Here is an 18,755-nt window from a genome sequence, read left to right on the forward strand (position 1 = left end):
ACACCACTGCTAACCCCTCAGCCACCTCAATAGATAAACCCATACACGTGTTCAGGTTCAGAATATATTACATCATATTACATTGATTGACTTCTAGGCTGTATTTAGCCTTTATGAATTCACTTTTAATCATTTTCTGACATCAAAGCACCTAAATATCTGTACTTTATCTTTCACAGGAACGTCAAAATGGAAGACAGCCATCACACAAAGAGAATTACGCTGGATCCCAAAGAAGAGTTGGAAGAGTTTGAACAAGGGGGTCATGAACCCCATTAATCATCTTTTTGTTTTGAATTGTATTTGCTCTGGCAATAGGGTGACCAGAGTTTCCACATTAAAAACATGTATCCAATAAGAAGCCAAATCCTGACTTTTTACCCCAAATTGAACAACATTGAATTGAGGTTAGACTTTCACAAAGCAACCAACCTTGAGAAGATAGACATTTTAGCTTTTTAACAGGATCAGCTGCTTTGAAAACTTTGCTTGATGCACAAAAGTCCCCAAAGATTCAAGTGAAGCAACTGGACAAAAACTGGGACGCCAGAAGTTGAAGAAAAAGTGGGTGCAAAACTGGGACAAACAATGGAAATCTACAGGGACATGGGACAGAGGGCTCAAAGCTGGGACTGTCCCAGTTTACCTGGTCACCCTATCTGTCAGCAAACCTTTCCTGACTTGACCCATTGAGGGGCACAGAATGTTATATCGTGAGCCACATCTGAGGTTACCAGCATGTCTGTTATGCCAGTCTTTACATTGCAGCAGCACGGACATATTTTCCTCTATCATTTTTATTCATTTGGGGATAGGCTACAATCTAAAATCTAAATCCCAGCTGCTAATATTAAGCTCCATACAGATTGGATTGCAACAGCAGATTAGTGCCACAGCGGGATTTTCCAGGGCAACAGGTCAATCCACATGTTCCTCCAGTATGTAACATTTATTCAATATGGGCTATAACACAAATCATATACTGTATATGGATTGTGTTCAGTTGACGATATAATATAAAACTAAACTAAACAAACTTAGCTGCACTACAACACACATTTTTTGAGACCCTGTTAACCCACATTTTGTAATAACTGTTCAAAATGTATTAATATTTTAATGTAATTGAGCAATAAAACAGCATTTCGTAATATTGTGCCACATTTTGTAATAAACTGAATAGAAAGTATAGTGACAATATGCAGGTCAGGGACGGATCAGAAGAGTTTTGGAAAATGGTTTAGGCATGTTGTATAATTGAGTCAAAACCTATAGGCCTATTAATTCACCGACAAATAATGCCTACCACTGTTTTTAGCTGCTAATAAATGTGCAACAAATTTTAAAACCTCCATTATAGTACTCAGTCCTGAACAGGAGGGCGCTCTCTGGATGCAGGAGAGAAACATGTCCGTGTGTCCAAAAATTGTCTTGTTTTAACCTTAAAGGTGCACTATGCAACTTTTTAGATGAAAAAAAAAAAAATCGTAATATTTACCTTTTAATGACTCGATGGCATTATGGGTACAGCATAGCACCTTTGCTTTCCCTCACAGTGGCCTATATGACGCTCCAGGATCAATTGTTTTTAGGGGTTCGTACCAGAAACGGGCCAGAAACCCACAAACAATTGATTCTGGGGCATCATAAAGGCCACTGTGCGGGAAAGCAAAGGTGCCATGCTGTACCCATAACGCCACTGAGTCACTAAAAGGTTAAATACACGCAAATATCAAGTCTTTTTTTTCACCTAAAAAGTTACATATAGTGCAACTTTTAAGACTGAATTAACCAATGTGTACAATGTTGTGTACTGTATTATAGGTACTTTCACTTTACTTAAGTACATTTTTTATACTTTTTATTTCTACTTCACTACATTTTAGAGCCTGTATCTGTACTTTCTACTCTGCTACATTTTTACATTGGGTTAAAAGTAAAAGTATTTTGTTCTCAATGTGACCTCTCTACAATGAACTGGTTTAGTCCCAGTTTAGACTTGGTGTAGTGGTTTACTCCTTTAGACCTGGTTTAGACCTGGTTTAGATCTGGTTTGGACCTAGTTTAGTTTTTGACTTATTTAGATTTGGTTTGATTGAAATGATAAAAAAAAAAAATCCTGCACATTTTATTTTTTTTATTTTTTTTATTGACATAAAACAAAGCTTACAAATAGCACATAGACAAAGGGAAGACACATAAGGGTAGGGTACATATTTGATTCTTCGTTCTTGGGTTCTGCATGGCGTGGATGTGTGGTGTGTGTGCTGAGTAGGTGTGAGATATGAATAAGAGAGAAAACACAACAAAAAAGATGAAAGCAAATAGTAAATCATTGGAAACAAATCGTGGAACATGAAAAATGATGATAGTAACAAATAATAGTAAGGAAACAATAATAATAGAGGTAAAGGTAAACTGAATGGGGTAGTGAACATGAGGAAGGGTAAACATTCAAGATTGAAATCATATAAACCATTTAGATTTGGAGGAAGAAAAGGGAGAGAACAAACAGGAAACTACAATATTAAGTTCTGCCCACCCCCACCTGCATCTCTGTCCTTGAAAAATCCTGCACATTAAACTCTTGAATACCTTGTACTTATAGAGTACAATTTTACAATGCATACTTACATACTTTTACTTAAGCAAAAAATTTGATGAGATACTTTTACTTTGACTTAAAGCTGGGGTACCTGACTTGTTGTTGTTGAAAAGTAAATTTGTTCTGACCACCTCAGAGTGAGTTGTAAACACAGCAAAAAAACAAATCTTGTTAAATTGTCTTAACCTAATTATTTATTGAGCAATAGAAGATAGAAATACCTTTTTTCCCCCCACTTTTCCACTGCTCAAAGCTGTACAAGGGCGTGAAATGTGCATATAAACAATTAACTTGAACAATTCGGACATGCAGGAGGGATTGTGAGTGCTAGAAACCAGTTTGGGCCAAATAAAAAAAAATGTCAAAGTTTGTGTGGGAAAAATCAGGTACCCCGGCTTTAAGTACATTTTTGGTCCTGTATCTGCACTTTTACTTAAGTAACAATATTGAATACTTCTTCCAGCACTGAACACTGGGACATTTAAGAGCTAATATCATTGTCACTGTTGCCTTTGTTCCATGAAGAATAATACTGCGCCTGTTCACTGCAGCTGCCACTAGAGGGCAGACTTCATTTGTTGGAGGATGTAAGCTGCAATATGAGTGCAGACCTTTTAACCTTCTGCTGTTATCTCCTTTCCCTCTCTAGAGCTTATTTGAAATGACAGTATAATCTCTCTGGTTGGTATTTGGTGGATGGGCTTGTATTTGTTAAAAGAAATGCTCAGGTGTGCTGCTTTAAAGTATGACTAATGCGCCTTTCAATAGGAAATAAGACGACTTTTCCCGAATTCAGTTGCATAAATAGGTTTTCTGCCATTTAATGTATGTGCATGGAAATTAAAAATGCATTGTCTGTAAAGGAAGGGGGGGGGGGGAGCTGCATGTTTCAGGAGCAGACTGGCCTCAAATCCCCAAATCAAAGTGCTGCTTGTAACTACAGCGCCTCCCTTGTATTACACTGTGGACATATGACAGATGGAGAGCCCTGGGCCTGTTCTCCACACTCTCCAAAATGTGGTCCGTAATCACACACTGTGGAATACTCAGAAAACATCAAACCTCAAATGACTTTTCTGCGGAGGGCCGGCGTGAGGTCAGCAGGTGTGGAGTCGGAGACTGTACAAGGGAATACGAAACACAGCAGATAAAGGCCACTCTGCGCCGGCAGGAAAATGAAATCACTCCAAGAGTCCTTCAGCGGCTCGTGCGCGAGATTATTCAGACAAGTGGACTGACTGCTCAAAGGACTGTCACTGCAGGGAGCGAGAAGAGGCTCTATTAAAACACAGAAGAGTAGACACTGATAGTATTTCTTAGTTCATGCATTTAAATGTGTTGCTACTGAATAAAAGTCAGCAAAGTAATCACTTTATTCCGGAAGTTCGCGTGGGCGCCGCCATTAATTGTGCCCGCCCATTTTCTCCTATCTGCAAACATAATATCAGTCACTACACGAAAACAAAGCCGTTTTTAGGCCACGCAGAGACACGGGCCAGTGTTGACTTGTTGGTGCAAATGAACATTGGCCATTTTACGAAATCAATCGACTTAACATCAGATTTGAGCGGAGAATATTTTCCCTCGTTCTCCGTTTGCGCTCGACCGGAAGTGTCAATACAACGGAAGTGCCGAGACAACGCAAAAAGGGATCTGTGGCTTTTGGGTGATTAAGGTGAGGCTATTGAGTTTGAATCATGTAAATATAATCGGTGGGAGCTTTTGCAGAAAGTGTTGGTTTAGTTATTTGTTATGTTGGTGTGTAAAGAATAGACAAAAGTCCAGAGAAAGTAGCAGTTCACAATTTATTTACTGAATAAATTTGGACAAAACACAAGAGTCTGTTACAATACAATCAGAACATGTGAGGCAGATACTCCACCATGCACCACCCCCTCCATGAAACTAAAGGACTAAACATAGCACCAAATCAGCACCAACTTAAAGAGAAGTAGCTCTGTCTACAAAACCAGAAAAGCAACAGTTGTTACGTTTGAAAAGCAACTCAGAAAGAAGCAAATTGAACATGTTTTTAACTTTTCCTAGAAAACAAGCACCCCCCTCCCTCCCTCCCCTGCTAGGCAGGCTATAGCATCCATGGGGCACATGCCATGACTAGATAAAAACACAACTCAAGAACATTGAGATACGACAAACATGTCCACTGTGCTCATTCTGAGCATGTTCACAGAACCTACGCAGGCATAGAAACTAATACGGTCCTGGAGTGAATATATCTGTTAGAAAAGAGGAGACTGGGGCGCTGCCGCTGAATACTGGCACAAGAGTTTGGATACAAAACTTCAGACAGACTGTCCCTGTCCTGTGTCAAGATATTGCCTACATTATACATGAAAAGGAATCTCTGAAGAAAGAAAACCCTGCAATGTACTTTAAATATACTTATATATATTTATTTTATATATTTATATATCACTGTTACAATTTAAATAAATGTTTTTGCTCTTTTTGTGTCTACAACCGAAGAATTAATTTAAATAAGAGGAAGCTAGTTTTCAATTGAGAGGTTTCAATTGTCCATTCACTAACACAGTAAGTGCATGATGTTCGGGGATTACCAGGAAACTGCAGTGAGCTCTGGGAGTGATGAAGCTCTCAACACAATGACAAAAACAAAAGCATGAGGTGTGGAGGTCGAAACCAGCTTGAGGAAAATAATTATGTTAGGATTTAAAGAAATGAAGGGGGGAAAAAAACACAACAACAAAAGATAACTTCACTGAAATAATGAGTTTGAGTGGATGTGGAAGAGAAAGACGACCTATGACGAGAAGACTTAACTTAATGGAAAAGGTGCTGCAGTTGGTCAGCTTTACTCGCTCTCCTTGGTTTCCTGCTCTTTTGTCCCTTCATGCTTCCCATAGTGTCAAAAAAATGGCGAATGGTTCTACCGTTTCAAGAGCACCACATTAAACCAAGCAGATCCGAAAGAACATTTGCTACATCGTTTGCGACTTGCATGTCTGGCAACACCGTTAAGTGCTTAAAAACCAGGTGACACTTTTGTAGATGCTATTTGTCAGATGCCGAGCTCGAGGTTTTCCGAAGAAATGATCGAAAAAAGGAAAACACAATGGTAACACCTTTTATAAGAGTGACAAATACCCATCTTTCTCTACTTCTACAGGCTCTGCTGTGAGCGTGGCGAGCCGGCCGTGGCGTGACGTGTCCCTTTCATTTTTTTTTGTGCTTGGATGTTTTTTTTTAAACTCAGCTGAAAAACTGCTCCAGCTCTTCCTCCATGTTGACTTCAGGCACCATCTGCTCCTGCTCCCTCTCCGCCCTGCCGTGACCCGCGACTCCCCCGAGCGCCCCGGAGGAGAGGAACCACGGGTGCTGCAGGATCTCCCGCGAGGTGAGGCGCTCGGCCGGCTCGCGTCGCAGGATGGAGCGGATCAGGCATTTGGCCTTGGGCGTTAGAGTCTCGGGGATGTTGAAGTGGCCCCTGCGGATTTTGGTGAACAGGGAGCCAGGCTCGACGTCGTGGAACGGGTAGCGCCCCACGAGGATGGTGTACAGCATGACGCCCAGGCTCCACACGTCCGCCGCTTTGCCCGAGTAGCTGCCGTTGGCGTTGAGGATCTCGGGGCTGACGTAGGCGGGGCAGCCGTGTTTGTCGGAGAGAGAGTCGTCGAGGCCGTCCAGGATGTACGTGTCCTCGAGGCTCTCCAGCTTCACGAGGCTTCTGCAACACAGAATAAGGGAAACTATTTAGGGAATAGAAGCTTTACTACTCAAATAAAGGACGTTACAATGTTAATTTTAAGTGTTGATACACATTGAGCTTTCTTATTTCTCATTAGGGCTGAACGATTTAAAGAAAATGCCCAATTGCAAAGGTTTTGACTGAAAATTAATTCATCAAGAGCATTTTTTCACATATCCAGAAGCAGTAAACCAGAGTGGCATCAGGACTAGGGCTCCAAGGTTTATGGACATCAAATCGCAATCGAGTTTTTGGCAACGGCAATAACCTCATCTCAAGAGGGTGAGGTTTTTTTCGTCTTCTGTCTCTGGCATTTAAAGGGGCTAGATGCAAGTTAGTCATTTTATACTCACTACTGCCACCTCAGGTCTCATGCTTAACTGTAGCTTCTATATTAAGCTCGAGCATGACGGCACTACGGACCCGAATTAAAACCTTTTTGAGTGACAGTGCAGGATTTTAGAGGCAGTTGTGGTGAACAGGTCTGAGCTCATTCTATACATTAGGACATGGCTGGAACATGTAGGGGGAGGAAAATACATAATTACATTTTTAAACTCTGTATAGTCCCTTTAAATGATAGCTTTTCACCAATCAGAACTGTGGAGCTTTGCAATCTCAGGTTCAGCTGCAACAGATAAAAGGAGTTTCCATTCTAAAGTATTTACATAGACGTTATGTGATTCCATACCAAACTTATTTTAGTCACGTGGCTGTCCCCCGGAGTTACTCTGAATGTCGGGGAAAGGTGGAAGCCGAACTCCTTCAGAGGAGGGCGCTATAGATTGTGTATTGTTCTAATGTGGGGAAATTTGAGCAAGAGTATGTTGTTTGTTAAAAGTAACTTCCTTCACTCATCATTTTAGCTGTTGCATTTAAATGTACCGGACTGTAAAATGAACAATGGACTTATTGTGATCGACTTCTTCCTGTAACCATAAGGAAATGGCGGCTGGCTCCAATGGACTTTACATTGAAACGTTTGGTCTCCTTTCAGTCGCCATTGTCATTATTGAACACAGGCTTGTCATTCTGTACTGTTTGTCTGAACATGCGCATCAGCGGCCTATATTTTTACTTTAGTTATTTTAACTTTTTCACCCCATTCTATATAGAGGAGCTGGCTCCAAAAAAACCTTTAAACACACTGAGCTTCGTTAGCCGCATCGAACGCTATGGGTCCTTCAATATTTAACTGTCTATAGTCAGGACCCATCACAAACTCAAGCACTCAAGCTCAGCACTAGTTTTTTTTTTTTTACTCCTTTAGTTGATGGATATTAAGGAAAAACTCTGGGAAAGGCTTTTAACTCAATAAAGAAGGTTCAGCGACCGGCCAGTTGAGAACCATTGACCTACAGGATAAGCTGGTTTTATAAAGCTCCATAGAGACGGGATATTTGGTGTTTGAACAAGACGCAACAACAGTCTTTGCAATCAGCAATTCGTGTCATTTCAAATTGCAATTTCGTTTTTCTGCAGAAAATCTTGCGCCAGTAGCTCACAGTTCAATCCAATATTATCTTCTGGTGCATTTGGACAAAAAGGGATCAAGATTTTTCTAGTTTAGGATCAGACTCAATCCATTGTTTCTTGAAAAATGTGTGTTGTTATCTTACAGTGACATCCACATTCACTGGCATTGTTTGTAGATTGTTAGTGACCTTGCTTTAATCGCACTATATCACTGGCATTGTTTGTAGATTGTTAGTGACCTTGCTTTAATCGCACTATATCACTGGCATTGTTTGTAGATTGTTAGTGACCTTGCTTTAATCGCACTATATCACTGGCATTGTTTGTAGATTGTTAGTGACCTTGCTTTAATCGCACTATATCAGAGAGTATATATATATACAGAGTGTAGTATACCATTATAAAACAAATAATTACTCTCAGACATTTTTTACATACTGTAATCTCTCAATACGCCACTATCTTAAGTTCTCCTTCTCGTCCCACTCCTGCAAACGAAGTGGAAGACATGCTGGTGAAAGAGAGAAGTCCACTCAAACGCCCTCAAAGCCTTGTAATTTGCCCTGATGGACGTCTTAAGTGTTTCAGATCTGTCCCTTTTGGATATCAGAGCAAGTAGAGCACATAATGCTGTGGGGCTCAAGTTTGACATTTCCTTTCACGGAGATAAAAGCCTGGCTGCGGAACATCGACGTACAAATAGACTTTCCAAAAGGCCGCGGCCATTGAAGAAGAAGAAGAAGAAAAAAAAAAAAAGGGAATACAATTACGGGTGGCTGATCGTCTTAAGTAAGTCCCACTCGGCGAGGACGCTCGAGGATCTGACGATGCGGATTTTTAAAACAGCGTGTCCGTTTTCATCTGGGCCACTGTGATCGCAGCGATAACGGCGGAAGCGTGTTTGGAGATCCGGTCACATTCGGTCTGGGTCTGATGTAGTTTCTTTGGCAGATGGTGTATGGACGAATACGGTGGAGTAGTTCATAAACGTATCAGTGAGGGACAGGAATTTTGAGCTTTGGAAGATCTAAAAAAATTAAAAAACGGGTTCATATGACGAAAAATAACTAATGGTAACAGCTCCATACGTTATTTAGAGACTGTGAAGTGCTTTGTGGTCGATTTAAATGAGCAGACTTGAAACACAAGCATAACACATTCACAAATATACTACCTGAGACATTAGGCCTGCTCATGTTTGTTCTATTAGAACACTAATGTCTAACTGAAGCACTGAGATAGAGCAGTGCATATTTGCTGATAGTAGCTCCCTAGTGCTGCGTTCATTACAAGTCTGTGTTTCCCTTTAGTACAGACTAAGGCTGTGCAGTACGTTGCAAATGCATCACAATAATGCCACCTCCTCCAAATAGGGAAGCAAACACATGAGGAACAAATCTGAGGTCGACCGATATGGGTTATTCTTAGGACGATGCCGATATTTCTAAATGTCTGGTCTATAATTCTGTGCTGTGACAGCAGGGGGCGCTTTATTAGGGGCAGAGAGCAGAGTTATTCAGGACATTCAGGTTTAGTAGGAAGGGCTGTCACGATAATCACTATATCGACTTCAATGAATAACAGATAAACCATATATTTTTATATATTATTTATCGGCTGTACATTAATTAGCATTCTCCCTCCCTATTTTTTTTCTTTGCAAAACTTATATTTCATGTTTATTGCAGTCAATAATATCGTTTATGCGATAATTTCCTGCCTCAATATTGTTATCACGATAGTAGGTACTTCAGGGGGAGCTCATTAAAAGACAAAAAATCACCTTTATCTCTAATGGTTCTGAATATATATAATATGTAAAATAGGCTCTGAGCCTCTTCTGAGGCATTACAAACTTGAACTAATTTTAAAGCTCTGACTGAGCTCTTTTGATGCAAAACAACGGGAAGTCTATCACTTTCAGTTCCGGAGATATCAGCTTTTATCAGCGTTAGATGGACCTATAGCCAATATTGCAATAATCTTGATATAATGCTCACTTTAATTGAAATAAATAGCACATTGGTTCCAGACAAGGCTCAAATCAGGGCAGACACAATGCAGAATTATGTATAAATTAGGAAAACCCCGACTAAAGCGCAACTTTGGCACATTATTAAGTTACTATGTGCAGATGAGGTTCTCAGGGATATCTTTTTCAATGCAAGGTAAAGATCATGTATTTTGCAGCCCTGCTTCCATATTCCTTTCTTTACACATCCTAAATGAAGCTTGCAAGAATGTGATGGGTACAGTTTGATTAGCAGACTGACTTTTCTTTTATACAAATGAACCTAATTTGCGACAATGGCCTATCGGGACATTACCGAAGTACTGCCATCGTAACCGTGTTCTCAGATATTTCACTCCCTCCTCTCAGGGTGCAGCTCTAATGACCCGGGGACCAGCGCCGGTGCCAGTTTTCTTATCTACTCCCGCGTTACTATAAAGCTCCTTGTCCCATTGCTGGGCCGCTGCCAGGACAGACCTTTGGATGTGTGCCTCCCGAGCAGCAACCTCGTCTTCTGTTCTCATGTGCAGCGAGCCAGCCGACTGAAAGGGTGAAAGATGATTCCTGACAGGGCCTATATAGTAAAGGTGACCCAATAGACTCCTGTTGCCCCATCACTCTTAGCGTTTTCCCAGAATCAATTATTTAACTGGAGGGGGGGGACGCACACGCACACACACACACACACACAGTGCCCCGCAGCAGTGATACGCCGGGCAAGGTCACCGGAGCCAGAGTGAATAAATGACACGGCTCAACTTCTCTTTCCACTCCCCAGGGCCAAACAATAACGTCACCCACAGAGAGGTTATCCTTAGGGTGACGTGCGGAGGAACTGCTTTGAAAGTTTGCTGATTGTGAGGTTTGTTACACACAGCACAGTGATCGCCTGAAAGATAATGCAACAAAGTCATTCACCTGTAATTTCAGAATGTTTGGTTGCTTCAAAACGGTCTTTAATCCCCCTTCTCCAAACTGAGAGGAGATCAGATATAAAAGGCCAAATACCTGATGTTTTTTTCAAGAAGTGGAAAGAGGTTTGTTTTGTTCTTCTGTCTGTGTATTATAAATTAGAACTGGGAAATATATGGTCTACAAAATATCGGAATTGCTGTTTGGGAAATATGCAAATTGAAAATATCGTGTTTATTGCCAATGTTAAGAAATGTGGAAAAAAGTGGGGAAGGAAAATGAGGAAAGAAATTGTGAAGAAAATTGGGGGAAGTAGTCAGAAAATGGGGGGAAGGGGAAAGAGGGAAAAATAGAGAAAAAATTGGGAATAAATGGCAAAATGTGGGAGGGGGCTGGAGGAAAAAAATGGCAAAATATGGGGGGGAAATACAGAAAAAAATGTGAATAAATGGCAAAATATGTGGGGGAAAATAGAGGAAAAAAATGTGAATAAATGGCAAAATATGGGGGAAAACATGGAAAAATAGAGGGTACAAAACGAGATTAACTGGCAAAATATTGGGCAAAAATATAGAAAACAATGGCAAAATATGGGGGAAAATATAGAAAAAAAATTGGGAATAAATGGCAAGATATGGGGAAAAAATTGGGAATTAATGGCAAAATATGGAGGGGGGAAATGTGTGCATTCTGTTCAGGGCGATTCTCTTTCTGAGTGACAAAGCAATGTCAATTTTAATGTTTGCACATTTCTGATGATTTTGCTTCATCATCATTATCGAGAAAGTCCCTAAAAATATTGAGATGTTAATGCTTGTCAATATTACCCAGCCCTATTACAAAGCATCTGTGACCGTGAACTTGCAGACTAGTTGCGAAACATGCTCATAAAATCGTCCGTGCTGTGAAGAGTTGGGGCATTGGAGGAATGTCAGGAATGAGTTTGGACCCCATTCATGCAACACAAAGTCTGATCTGCTTAAAAAGTTCTGGAATGAATCTACCTTAAAGCTACATCTGCCACTGAGTCATTTTTTTAACAGCTTTTCCATATGATTGAGCTCAATACAGGTCTATTTTATTCCTTGCAGCAAGAGCAGAGTCAAGTCTAGTTATCCCTTTCTACCACCAGGGGGCAGTACACGTTTACATTTAGTTGTACAGTAAGCTCGCCTTGATCCTCACAACACCGTGTTTTGCAATGGAAAAAAAAAATCACCATATCAGTATTTGACTTACTATCGGTTGTTTGTGTGAAAGTGCGACCTTACAAAAATAATCAATTGGTCACGTTGGAAGGAATGCATCGAGTTTTATGCACAGAAATAGCCGGAGGGAACCACAGCGGCTTGTATTTCCTGTAGTCTGCAGAACACGCCGAGAGAGACGCGTCTGGCCTGTTTTGTGTGATGGGGATTCTGTGCAGGGTAAAGCGAGAGGCCTCAGGTAACGGGCAGAGTATCATGTCAACAGCGTTTAGCTTTCAAAAGGAGTCGCGCGGGCAGGATATGCTTTTAATGCACTTTTGAACCGAAACATCTGTTGCATTGAACCCAAATGAGCGCATATTCCACCAAAACCTATCATTTTCAGCTAAAAATAACATTGTTGTTGGTTGGGCGTAAATAGCTGTTTTTGCAAATTTGACATAAAAGCACTGAATTGTGTAATCTTTCCACTTTTGCAGGTTGAGAAGAGACTATTTTGTGCCTTCTAAGTCTTATTTTCTCCCAATAGTGTCTACACAAGCTTGACAATGTATTGGTTTACTGCTTGGGTTATCATGAGCATTCTACCTTACTAATAATCACTAGTTGTGGATTAAAAAGATGCAACAAGTGACATTTCTAACTCTAAAACGAGTATTTGGCAAGTTAAAAACAAGTATTTCATGCACCATCAGAGACGAAGAGGAAACATTGTTATTCCACTCATCACAGTTCAATTCATGACAGCACATTTAAGTGATAGTCTGGAAGTCTGGAAGTGTATTACAAATTGTATAAACTGCAAAATCAAACACCTGGTCTTGCATTTTGATGTAAAGTACGCAATAAAATATATAATATCTTTTGTTAAGTCCCTCCTTCCCTGATCCCGGCAACTAATTAGAGTCTAGTATCCTCCCGCTTTGACTAATGAGACGAGCTTCTGCTGTGAACCGGCCTGTCAGATCCAATCAGGAGGGAGGAGGAGGAGCTTGATCGTTTGCCTTTGAAAATTCTGTTCCTGTTCTCCTCATTTTGCAAACTAAGACGGGCTTTCGGGTTAAAGAGGGGAGGAATTTGATTGCTTACTTTCAAAACACTATCTCTTCTCCCTTTGCAAACTTACAGACTATCACTTTAAGTGCAATTGAATCGAGAAATGTACCTTGAATAGTTGCAGTTACCAAATCACAAAGACTAGTTATTTAGCCTGTACAATATCCTTTGCAAACTTCAAAATATGTTTAAATACATCAAGTCCTTTAGATGTTCTGAATGGCATGGGATTCTCTGATTAGTTTACAAGTTAACATTTCACTTTTCTCTCATATTTTAATGCTCCTGGACATGTTTGCAATTCGATATTTTTCCAAATAGTGTGGCCCTAGCTCAACACAGTGCTTTTCCGCACCGTCAGCAGAACTCACCTCTCCTCGTTCTTGAAGACAAACTTTCGGAGTTTTAGGTCTCTCAGGACCAGTCCATTGTCGTGGCAGTGTGCTACAGCTGAGACTATCTGATGGAACAGTCTGGCAGCCTCGTCCTCCCGCAGCTTCTTGCAGGTGCGGACGAAAGAGTGCATGTCCCCGTGGCTCCTCTCGAAGAACACATAGGCTCTGGTCTCCCCCAGGAGGATCTCCAGGATTTGGTTGATGTGTTGGTGCCGTCCCAGGGCGAAGTAGGCCGCCAGCGACTCCTGGTATCGGCCCACGTCGAAGACCTGCAGACGAGACGAGAACGTTATAGTGGACATGTCACGGGGCTGGAAAATAAACCTACTTTAAAACAGTATTTCAGGTGCCTCAGCATTGATATGTTATGTTTAATAAGAGCTGGTGAAGACTTTAACTGGGGCTCCTCCTGCTGGCAGCTGTAGGAATAACTTTCAGTTTCGATTCACGGTGTGGTTTATAATGTTGGATTATGGGCTTCAAAAATGTGGAGGACAGTTCTGGGTTTTAGAAAAGATGCGGTTGTATCCAGGAAATACAGAACAAATTGCTGACGCTGTCAAGGCCGTGGGAACCCAGGGTGCTGAGGGGGCTACAGCACCCCCTGGTGGTTTACGCATTACAGGCAATAATAAATAGGAAATAAACACAGAAATAGGGTTTTTGGGGGCGATCTTGTCTCTCAGCACCCAATAACAAAAATATCCTCCCACGGCTCTGGACGCTGTAGAAGAAGAAACTACTACTCCAGGTATGTCTTTAGCGAGGGAACATTAAAGCGCAAGAAAGTCGATTTGGCATATGCCTCCTTTACCGTAAAATATTTAGGGCCTACTTTATTGCAATAGTAAAGTATTGCACATTTAAAGATTGAAATTACCTCAGCGTAAAGGCGGCAGTTATTTACTGTAGGTAATATAATGCTCTCTTTAGGGAACAGAATGTCCCGTCTTCAGTTAATGAGATTTTACTCTGAATAACACCTGCTAACTTTGTAATGTAGACCAGCGTTTGCCAACCAAGGGTCCTCAAGCACTTTGGAGAGGGGACTTGGAATGATTTCAGAGTTTTGTCGTTTTTGTCTGGCAAGTGCACATTATTTTCGAAGGAAAGCCATTAAAAGATGTTTTTCAGTCAAATGTATAGTATTTGAGAGTATCTTAGAAGAGTGTTTCTCAAACTTTACACAAAATCTCAGAAAATATTTCCACTAAAATATTTTCCAAGTGCCTCCAAGGCCCAGATCGAGATTAGGACAAAACTGGGTCCAAAAAGGAACTAAATTAAATGATTATGTAAACCAGTGTTTCCCAACCAGGGGTACAGGGACTTGAGTGGGGGTACTTGAGCACTTAGCAGGGAGTACTTGAAATTAATTCAGATTAAAAAAAGAAGGTGAAACGTAGAAAAGTAGAATTTCAATAGGAAAGTTAGTTTTAATTATGTTTTTCAGTAAATGGTTTGAGTATTTTAGCTTAATTTTGAACACAACACACTGTTAAATACTGTATAATATTAATTTAGTTGGTCACTTTGTAATAATATTGGCAAAATCCTCAAGGTAGGGGGTACTCAGAGTATAAATCCACGACTCAAGGGGTACGCGAGGCAAAAAGGGTTGGAAACCACTGATCTAAACCATGTCTAAACCAGAGAACGCCTAATTTAATTGCATAAAGAAAACGGTCAAGTTAAAATATGCAGATGACCCTGAAGCCCAAGTATCGGTCATTTCACTAAATCTAACTTTCAGTTTTCTGCTTTCTAAATATTCAGCAACACCTTCAAAGCCTGGGGTTCAGTTCATGTGTGTCTAAAATGTGCACAGTCCAGCATAATCAGAACAATACTGCTCTGGCATTCACACTATTTGTGAAGAAAAATCGCACCGAGACCTTTCCCCCAAAACCACTCAACCTCAAACCTGAGGTTGAACCACTCATGATTTATGGAGGTAATCATCTTATTAAGTGGTCGTCTTGAGGTCAGTGAATGGGAAAATGGAACATCTGCCAAAGGGGGAATATTTTCCTACTCGGATGTGGAAATGAGCCAGTCAGCAGCACATTCTGTGACACCAAAACTGTCTAAATCTGATGTCAAAACGGACTTGGGGAAAAGGCTGGAGGATAAAAGCCTTAAAATTGCAAATCTAATTGACTGGAGTTTTATACCCAGGGGGTTGTGGTGGGGCCTTTTTTCTTTTTTTGTTTCCATAGTAACCTCCAATTGACTTTCAGCACATTCATCTCAGGTGAGGCGGCTCCTCTTCTTTACAGTAAACAAAGACTCTATCTGGTCTTTATTACTTGTGCTATATCTGCTCAAAAAAAATAACAAGATTTAGCTTCTGAACTTGTTTATATGGCGTCGCAACTAAAAGGCTTGCACGTTTTATACATAACAACACAGGACTTTGTTGTTTGCAAGAGATACTGAGTCATCTTGTAAATTGTGGTTTCCTAAAATTGTAACCAGGGCTTTGGAAGGTGAGGTCAAGCAGCATTTAGCAAGGGCATTATCCAAATGTTGCTGTCAAAACATTTTAAAAATGATGGATCGGCAATAAGGCCTGACAGGTGAGGCAATGGTGCATGTAGAAACTACGCCGTCAATCTATTGAGCCGCTTTTTAATGAAGTCGATTTGCCTTTCACTGTGTCATGATTGAGAAACACTAGGCAAACAACTAAGATGAGGCAAGATGTAAATGTTTGGCTTGGGATTGTTGTGGTTGTAGATAGGTGGGTAGATTATTAGGTGTTACAGTAGAGGAAAGATAGGCAGGCTGCAACAACTCAATACTGTTTATAATATTCTTGATTTGTTATTTATCATCCCTCTTCATCTGGTCAAAAGGAACACAAAAAGGTAGTGGATGAATTGCTAAAGTAATCACTGACTAGTCGACTACCAAAATGATTAGTGTCAGCCCTACAATACAGGTTTAGAAACTTCCAAATGAGTCATTACTTTGCTGCACGAAAGTACAGTGTGAGAATATGTGTAAACAACGCTTCTGTTTCCTAAAATACAAAGCCTTAAGTGATCTTTTGTGCGCGGTTACGGCCAGGCGAGGGGATCAAAAACGTCCAGACTTTTGCTTGCGCATTACATATCGAAGATCATTTTTAACTTCCTCCATAAAAAACGAAAGAATAAAAAGTTGATTTAGTGCACTTTCGCACACACGGAAAGTGCATTTTTCAGCCGCCGAGTGCAACAGAAGTAATGGCTAAACCAGAATAGCAGCGAGGGAGTGAGTCTGAGCGGGTTACTCACTCCTTTGTCAACGTTACATCATGCAACCCCAAACCACGCAGCTCGCCTCGCTCCATTCACTTTTTCCACTGGGCTGCTGCGCCAGGGCTCTATTTACAAATTGAGTAATTATTAAAAAGCACACACACACACACACACACACACACACACACGCACACACACGCACACCGGGTAGACGAAGGCTTATGAAACCCAATCGTAAGACAACACCATCCACGGTGCACTTATTGCATTATAATGGAAAAGAATAGCCGGCCGTGACATTGTGCAACAGCCAAGAAAGCCTAAAGTATCAAAGTTAATGAAGCTGGGCTGTTTGCATATTAAGCACTTGGTTATAAATTGTATTGATTTATTCATGTGGCCGATTCCTGATTAGTCAAGGAGGAGCACAGGCTTTCCATATTGCTTATCAATCATAAATGAAGTCCATTTCATGTTTGTCTGCTCTGCTGTAGCAATTCCACTCAAGAATTGAATGAAAAACTACGTTCACCGCGGGCTTGACGTATTAGGAATGGGATTTAAATCTATTTGTTGTCGTTTCGGTGTGTTTTTTGGACATTATACTGATAGTTTGAAGGACCACAGTGACACTATCTACCGCTTTTTTGAAAGATAAAGGGGATCCCAGTGAAGAATGATGCAATTCGGAACATGTTTTGCACGCAGAGCAGGTGTTCAGGGCATTCTGGTTGCATAATGTTACGGGTTTTAGTCCTGCCTACAAACTTAACAGCGTTTGCATTTAGGTTGCGTGTTCAAATCCTGCATGTGGCCAGAGGTAATGCAGTCATTGGGTTATTTGATGTATTTCCCCAACAACTATAGATGAATGACATACCTATTCTTATCGCTTGACCACTTGTAAGCTGACTCAGAGTAATTTTGAGTTGTACTGCAGTTTAAATGGTCACTGAAGAGGGCATCTGATTGCATATCAAAACATATAATAGGTCTACTCAGTTGGGATTGTTGGGGGGTATGGAAGGAATTCTGCGTTGCATAAAAAAAAAAAAAGGTAAGGCATACTTCTCCTGTTGCCTACTCACTTTACATACGAGCTCTTCCCCGCTGTGCAGGTGGGCGGCTCTGAAAACGTGGTCTCCCTCCAGTGGCTCCAACAAAAGGTAGTCCCCAATCCGGGATATGCAGTAGGAGGAATCCGGTGTCTCGGGCGGGCTGGGCGATCCGAGGTTGGGGCTGAAACTCTCTGTAGTCCTCAGACAAGATAGCTCTTCAAAATCGTGCGTTTTGTGCCGCGATCTCCCATAACGTGAAATGTTGATAGGATTTGACCTTTGTATGTTCATGGGGAATGGCGAAATAGCTCCACAAAAATCGCTGCTTGCCTCTTTTCTCTCTCTCTCTCTCTCTCTCTCTCTCTCTCTCCCCCCCCCAACTTCGATGACAATGTTTGAGATCAGACCGAGGGCTTTATCATTCAACACGGGGTAAATATATAAACTAGTGCTCTCCTCGAATGGAAAAATATGCACGCTTAGTATTTGCACGTTGGCAAGTGGGTGGCCATTCACAAAATAGGGCGTATATTCATGTGCAAATTCATAGATTTATATAAATGTTAAAACTGTGCACCCCTTTGTGACTGATGCAACATAAAAAATAAAAAAAAAAGGACAGGATTAGAACTACTAGCCGAGTCGACTATGTTTTACAGACCTGCTGCAATTTCATTTACAACAAAAGAGCTTTTTCCACGACGGGGAAAAAAAAAAAAAATCTTCCAACAAAAGGCTACAAAAAGTCAAGATTTTTTTTTTTTTTTTTTCAATGAATGAAGCGAGAATCTCGTTCGCTAGCTTATCTTGCAGGTAAATCTTATGGCACGTTTCAAACAAATAGAAACAAATTCACGTATGCAGCTTGCAAGTGCGACCATGACCCACAAGCAGAATTAGGTCTTCGCTGTGTTTTTATCTTCGTACAATGACACGTAAAATCGACAGACAGCAGGTGCAGGAGCTAACCGCTTTAGCCTCCGTTTGCTAAACTAGTCCTAGTAGGTCAGTGCACGGCCTTGTTCCCCGAGATCGTATTATCCGTGCACGGCAATTGTCATG

The 18,755-nt window shown here is 40.9% G+C and overlaps 1 protein-coding gene across 1 annotated transcript; it reads right to left on the reverse strand.

The window, feature by feature from the left end:
• Positions 1–4,391: 4,391 nt before the first annotated feature.
• Positions 4,392–18,044, reverse strand: trib2 (tribbles pseudokinase 2). The gene is made up of 3 exons (XM_079571913.1): positions 17,724–18,044; positions 13,367–13,659; positions 4,392–6,311 (listed from the first exon to the last, which is right to left on the reverse strand). Exons 1-3 carry the CDS (start codon positions 17,982–17,984, stop codon positions 5,837–5,839), a joined length of 1,029 nt encoding a protein of 342 aa, XP_079428039.1. The 5' UTR covers positions 17,985–18,044; the 3' UTR covers positions 4,392–5,836.
• Positions 18,045–18,755: the final 711 nt, after the last annotated feature.

This window comes from Gobius niger (genome assembly GCF_951799975.1).
Source record: "Gobius niger genome assembly, chromosome: 15".
Lineage (NCBI taxonomy): Eukaryota > Metazoa > Chordata > Actinopteri > Gobiiformes > Gobiidae > Gobius > Gobius niger.